This window comes from Berghia stephanieae, chromosome 15 (genome assembly GCF_034508935.2).
Source record: "Berghia stephanieae isolate SIO BIC M18660-M18661 chromosome 15, UCSD_Bste_1.3, whole genome shotgun sequence".
In the NCBI taxonomy this organism is placed as follows: Eukaryota; Metazoa; Mollusca; class Gastropoda; order Nudibranchia; family Aeolidiidae; genus Berghia; species Berghia stephanieae.
The window spans coordinates 15,745,251-15,752,750 of NC_088374.1; the positions used below are offsets into that span (position 1 = coordinate 15,745,251).

General features: G+C 40.0%; 1 protein-coding gene across 1 annotated transcript in view; it reads left to right on the top strand.

Annotated features, from left to right (window-relative positions):
• LOC144960330 (uncharacterized) overlaps window positions 1-7,500 on the top strand; it is a gene marked incomplete in the record, with an annotated part of 35,249 nt that overhangs the window by 17,944 nt on the left and 9,805 nt on the right. Inside the window, 4 exon segments of the mRNA XM_078893401.1 lie at window positions 3,589-3,735; window positions 4,814-4,925; window positions 5,521-5,646; window positions 6,726-6,931. Coding sequence (XP_078749527.1) covers window positions 3,589-3,735; window positions 4,814-4,925; window positions 5,521-5,646; window positions 6,726-6,931 — 591 coding nt within the window.

The following is a 7,500-nucleotide window of genomic DNA, read 5'->3' on the forward strand; positions in this document are numbered from 1 at the left end:
TTCATATGGCGGAACAAACGTGTATAACCGCGCATGCGTGAAAGTCTTTAACTTTACCTATTGAGTTCCAACAACTTACTTGTAGTCTTTGATTTCTCTCCATTAAATTTGTTGATTTCAGTTTCAGTCAATGTTAAGAGTTAGCGTCAATTAGAAAAAACGCCTTTTAAAACAGTATATTATGTATATAAAATGGGATCAGTGAATGATTTCTTAATGATATATAATTCTGTCATGTTGAACTTCACCATGAAAATTGTACTTATGGATAGGAATTTTTTACCTCCCCCTCTCCCCTCCCTCCCCTCAATTATAAACATAGGTAATACTTTTACGTTTGTGTATTTGCTTCTATCTCCTCTCCATTCATCTGTCCATCCATCCATTTATATATATATCCCTCTATTTTTCCAAGGTACGTGTTTAAAAACATGTCAAAAATCACTTCCATGAATGTACGTAAATCTTCATAACTTATTTTCATACATTGCAGAAGGACAAACTAAATTCACCACATTTCAAAACAAACAAAGAATCATCGCTCACTCATACTCTTTTCCTCTCTCTCTCTCTCTCCCCACCCTCTCCCTCCTCCTCCTCCTTCTCATCCTTACCTCCTCCCTCCTACCCCTCCCTTCCTCCCATCCTTCTCCATCCATTCTACTCCTTAGGTCAAACACTTCTTCCTCAAGTCCTCAATGTCACTGGTGAGCGCCAGCCTCCACCAACGTCTGGCCTTTCGCTCTTCCTCTGACGTCACCAATTTCGGCCCGCCCGTCATGTGCAAACTCTGCGGCAAGCTTTTTTCATCCCAGAGTTCTCTGTCCACCCACAAAAGGATCCACTCTGGTCTTAGGCCCTACAGATGCTATTCTTGTGAAAAAAGCTTTACTCAAATAGGGACACTGAGAACCCACGAGCGAACTCACACTGGCGAAAAACCCTACATTTGCAAGGTGCTGCCTCTCTGACCTTCTTCTTTCTCACTTACTCTATGATATTTATTTCTTTCCATCTGCTCCTCACCTTACAACTTACCTACTTACCAATCTATCTATCTATCTATCTATCTATCTATCTATCTATCTATCTATCTATCTATCTATCTATCTATCTATCTATCTATCTATCTATCTATCTTTATCCATCCATCGATTTGTCCATCATCCATTTATCCATTCATACATATACCCAACTATCCATCCACCTATCTGTCCATCCATCCATTCATCAAACCACCCATTCATCCATCTATCCATCCATCCATCCATCCATTCATCTGTTCATCAATCCTTCATGTATGTATGTATTTGTTTGTTTGTTTGTTTGTGTGTTTGTGTGTGTGTCACCACACCATATTAGGTCCACAAAACACTTCAATACCGCCATATCAATAGCCATAATAATAATAATAATAATAATAATAATAATAATAATAATAATATAATAATAATAATAATAATAATAATAATAATAATAATAATAATCCCCCATAAACTCCCCGACAAAAGACAATGCATGTGTTTTCATCACATTCTTTATATAAAAAAATCAATGCTTTTTAGGCTCCTTTCATTTTATGAGCATTAAAGTCTGTATTCTGTCGCGCTCTGAAAAAAACAACACGTATTTCAAAAATTTGGCCAGAAAACTCATCCTTCGAATAAAATTACCCTCCCTCATCCTGACAAAAACTCTCAAACCTGGGACTTTCCACGTCTTGCTTAAAGAGTTTTTGACAAGATGAGAGCCTATCTATCGATCGATGTTTGAAAGAAGAGATTTCTGGCCAAAATTTAAAATACCTGTTTTGGTGGGGTTTTTTTTTCTCAGTTTGGCTGTATTGTGATTCCCATTCCAGACATGAGAATAAAGCTGAAATAACTTGATGCTATAATCTGGCCAAATGTCTGTACAATGACAGCGACAACAATACGCTTTGTCCATACATATTGTTTGGTCTTTAAAAGTAACTACACAAGGAATTCTGTCCTAACAATGACAAAAATCCTTAAATTTACTTTGGCCAAAAAAACTGAACTTCTTTAACGTCGTAATATATATATATATATATATATATATATATATATATATATATATATATATATATATATATATATATATATATATATATATATATATATATATATATATATATACACATGGCAAATTGGATTTTTGTAACATTAAGGCTTCGAAACCACTGGACCAATCGTCACCAAATTTTGCATGGTATTTACAATTGACATGAAGATGGTTTGGGTGTATTATGGGATTGATTAGACACCGTGATGATTATATCTATAAAACAAATTTGTTTCGTCAAATCTCATCGAAAACAGGCGCCATCTTTTTTTTTTTTTAAAGCACGTATGTTGTGTGTCAACCTTCCGGCTAGCGAGTATGACAATGATGTGGGAGTACTTGGATTGAATCGCTGCCAGTTAGTGGTTCCTCTCATTGTTTTGAATACAACCAATTTCATAAAATTCTAAAAACGAACCATTTTCCGTTATGAACATTGGGAAATAATTCTATGACAAATTATCGAAATATATAATATATTAAATGCAGAAAATATATATCCGTGCCCAAATAAAGAAGATCCGTGGAAATCCAAAAATGTATTGCCTATTGATTGATTTCAAATTTTATCCAACACTTCTTCTTCTTCTTCTTCTTCTTCTTCTTCTTCTTCTTCTTCTTCTTCTTCTTCTTCTTCTTCTTCTTCTTCTTCTTCTTCTTCTTCTTCTTCTTCTTCTTCTTCTTCTTCTTCTTCTTCTTCTTCTTCTTCTTCTTCTTTCTTCTTCTCTTCTTCTTCTTCTTCTTCTTCTTTCTTTTCTTCTTCTTCTTCTTCTTCTTCTTCTTCTTCTTCTTCTTCTTCTTCTTCTTCTTCTTCTTCTTCTTTCTTCTTCTTCTCTTCTTCTTCTTCTTCTTCTTCTTCTTCTTCTTTTCTTCTTCTTCTTCTTCTCTTCTCTTCTTCTTCTCTTCTTCTTCTTCTTCTTCTTCTTCTCTTCTTCTTCTTCTTCTTCTTCTTCTTCTTCTTCTTCTTCTTCTTTCTTCTTCTTCTTCTTTCTTCTTCTTCTTCTTCTCTTCTCTCTCCTTCTCCTTCTCTCTTCTTCTTCTCTTCTTCTTCTTCTTCTTCTTTCTTCTTCTTCTTTTCTTCTTCTTCTTCTTCTCTTCTTCTTTCTTCTTCTTCTTCTTCTCTCTTCTCCTTCTCCTTCTTCTTCTTCTTCTTCTCTTCCTTCTTCTTCTTCTTCTTCTTCTTCTTCTTCTTCTTCTTCTTCTTCTTCTTCTTCTTCTTCTTCTTCTTCTTCTCTCTTCTCTTCTCTTCTCTTCTCTTCTTCTCTTCTTCTTCTCATCATTTCTCTCTCTTCTTCTCTTCTTCTCTCATCTTCTTCTTTCTTCTTCTTCTCTCTCTCTCTCCCCATCACATCCTCCTCCTCCTTCTCAGCTTCAACATCATCATAATCGTAGTTGTCGTGTCACCACGATCAACTCTTCCTTTTCCCCCCCCCCCCCCCCCCACCACTCCCTCCCCACGTCAAAATTTTCACGTCAATCTATTCCATCCTGTTTCCCTCACAGATCTGTGGCCGAACCTTTGCCCAAAGTGGAAGCTTCAGGATTCACGAGCGTCGTCACATGACTGACAGCATACAAAGGTGTCACGTGTGTTATACCACGTTCACCTCGTGGCAAGAACTGCAGAGGCACATGGCATCCCATCCACAGGTATACATTTGTACATTTCACTCCCAGAGTTACAGATCTGGAAACATCTGGGGTTTTATTCATGGACCGAGACTATGATAGTCTCAGACTATAGCAAAGTCTGAGACTTCGTACTACGGAAAGTAAACTATTCATGGAGTCGGACTTTATCCCTGACTACCAAGTCTCTGACTACGCTTGCGAAGTCTCAGACTACAGAGGTTAATATATTTTTAACCGAGGATTCCCCGGAAACGTATCAGAAAACTACGGATATAGTCTCAGACTACCGTCGTAGTCCCTGTCCATGAATCAGATCCCAGAACACAATTTATGCCTTTGTCTCGTCCTACATGTTAAATGTTGCTGTTGGCCAGGGACCCCTTATAAAGCGAATTGAGCACGTTTAGTGGATATTGCTCTATATAAAAGCTCAATTTTTAAATATATTTTTGGGTGTAAATCCATCGATCATTTTATTATTCAACGATCTTTGCGCTCTCAAAATATAAAACTTTAAAATTTCATTTTTAAAAAAAAATGTTTTTTAAAGTTTTTATTCCCGAAAAGATAGATTGTTTTTGAATGCTAAAACGACTCTTGAATGCCGCAAGAACAGGGTCCTAATGGGGAGGGGCGGAGTGACTTGCTCAAAGATATCCAGCCCAGACTGGAGGGAATCGAATACAGTAATATTTAAATCTAGGCGTGGCCATCTTGAAGCAAAGTAAATCGGCTATGTGGTCTAGTGGTATGACACTCGCTTTCGGATCGGAAGGTCCTGGGTTCGAGCCTCGCTCGGAGAATAGTCGAGTCCTTGGAAAAAGGCTCTTTACTCATATTCTCTCACCGTACTCAGGTGTAAAATGAGTACCTGGCCGTTAACAGCGTTGTCTCTGTCGGAAAGAAAAATTGTAATATCGCCTAACAGGCGTCATGTTTCGATCTACATGTTACATGTTACTGTTAGTCAGGGACCCCTTGTAAAGCGCTTTGAGCACATTAAGTTGATATCGCGCTATATTAAAGCTCAATTTTTTTTATATTAAAAAAAAAAAATTATGTTATTTTCTATTTCATATTCCACAATTGTCCACAGGTCACCCAAGCAATCTTGGACTATGAGGAAGGCAACGATGGACTAGTTGGTAAAATGGACAATGGTCATCTAGGAGATGACAGCATGGGGCAGTCTGCACATGGACAGGACGGTGAGTTCATGATGAGGCTGTTGTAGGTTAGAGAAATATGAATGTCATGTTGACCTCATTCTTGCCTGCGGGACATACATTTTGAGGAAGGGTTTTGTTCTAGTAGATAGAAGATTCTCCGACGCTGAGGTGTTGATGATTTTAAACCTTTACAAATTCAACATCGTCATTTGTCATTATCATCGTCATTATCATTATCATCGTCATTATCATTGTCATCGTCATTATCATTGTCATCGTCATTATCATTATCATCGTCATTATCATTGTCATCGGTATCTTCATTCAATTAATCAGCCGGGTACGCTAGAAATTGCTGAGAAACGAGATTATTTGCAATATCCTGGACGAGCCCCCAAAATGGTATTAGTTCGCGGTGTATGCCATATTACGATTTATTAGTTAAAAAAAAAAAGTGAATTACTAAAATCACAGAATATCGCATGAAATTGAACAGAAAAAAATAACGATTCAGAGACGCCGTGTTTTGATAACATACTTCCCCCACCCCCACCCCCACCCCTACTCCCAACCCCGCCTCTCATCCCCTTTTCACCAACTCCGCCCTTCCCCCCAAATATTCTGAATTGACCAGGTGATCCCAGTGGTAGAGACGTTATGGTTCACAATGGCGGACCACCGGGTCACCCCCCACCCCTCATTCCAGAATCGCTTTTGATGGAGTCTGGAGACGTACCGGCGTTTCACGCTCAGGCACAGGGTAAGCAAGCATGAGACACGCTCATCCCGCACTCAGCATCGTGAAGCAAAGTAAATCGGCTATGTGGTCTAGTGGTATGACACTCGCTTTCGGATCGGAAGGTCCTGGGTTCGAGCCTCGCGCTCGGCGCATAGTTGAGTCCTTCGAAAAGGCTCTTTACTCTCATTCTCTCACCGTACTCAGGTGTAAAATGAGTACCTGGCCGTTAACAGCGTTGTCTTTGTCCGACAAATTGTAATATCGCCTAACAGGCGGCACGTCCCGTCCTCCATGTTAAATGTTGCTGTTGACCAGGGACCCCTTGTAAAGCACTTTGAGCACATTTTAGTGGATATTGCGCTATATAAAAAAGCTCAAAGCTCAATATAACAATCAAACACATTTCGTAAGTGTATGTGTCAAAATAGATGAACGGTCATTGTTCTTCACGAATCTTTTATCACCCTAGAATCCTTATGGAACAACATCTTCCGTGTCATACATTCCAAATTACCTGTCAGACAGACGTCCTTATCGAACTTTGCATTCTAACGATGAGAATGGAATGTTTTTCCAGTCATAACGTTTCCCCCACCAAGTTATTTCCAATAGGGTTCAACAGTCGTGACGTCACTTCCCTCGTAATGACGCACTGTAACTTAGTAACTGGTTATAAACTATCGGAGCAATGAGACTTTTATTCTCGTCGGAGAAGTATTTCAGAAGGGCGTCCGCACATTGTTCCGATAGTTTAGAGCCAGTTACTAAGTTACTCTGCGTCAGTACGGGGGAAGTGACGTCACGACTGACGAACGAAGCGTCTTGGCGAAGGCGACGATCAGTTCTACCCATAGATAGTCTGTGGTTCTTCTTCTTTCTTCTTCTTCTTCGTTCCTCTGATGGACATCTATGGCTGCAGTCCGATATCTGCTATGAAGTCTGTGGTCCGCTTTAGGTCCTCAGCCTCACCATAGAGCTTTGTGTTGAGTGTTGTAGGGGTGACCCAGTGGTTCAAACGTTGCACGTTGAATAATGGGCAATCCATAAGCACATGGTCTGTGGTTCTACCACCCCATAATCTCCCCTCTTTCTCTCCCCAGGTCTGTACCCGTCGCCAGGACAACTTCCCCCCTTCTCCTCCATCCTTCCCTTCCGGCCACACCCGGGGGTCCCCCCGGCTTTCCCGCCCTCGTTCCCGGGCGGCTTGGGGTTGCTAGGCAACCAGGGAATGCCGGTGACGTCACACGCCGATCTGATGACGAAGCACCCATTCTTTGGAGCTCTCAACATGGCACTGGGACATCAGGTAACTTTTATTTTTTAACCGAGCATTTATAAAGAACACAACACATACCGCTCAACAGCCATTTAAGCAAAATTACAAAAGACACATCCCCTTCCTGCCCCCTATGTGTCAACACTCCAATGAAACAGTAAAACACCACTTGCTTGAATGTCAACCTCTTGAAGACATGAGATGCGCATTCCTCCCACCAAATCCAAGCATCAGTAACACACTTTATAGTCACCCGGAATAACTACAAAAGACGTCTAACTTCTACGTCATGGCACAAGACCGAAGGGCTAGAGCTCAGGTGGTCGCTGGTTCGGATAAGTAAGTAAGTAAGTAAGTACGTAAGTAAGTAATACAGCGCTATATCCACCAAACGTGCTCAAAGCGCTGTATAAGAGACCCTTAGCCAACGGCAACACTTACCTCTTATATTGTTTTATTATTTGTTGTTTTGTTGTTTTTGTTGGGGTTTTTGTTTGCTTTTTTTTTTTTTTTTTTTTTTGGGGGGGGGGGGGGGGGGGGGGGGGGGGGGTTCAAATTTAACTTGCATTGTCAATTTTGTTCATATTTCAATTCTCACC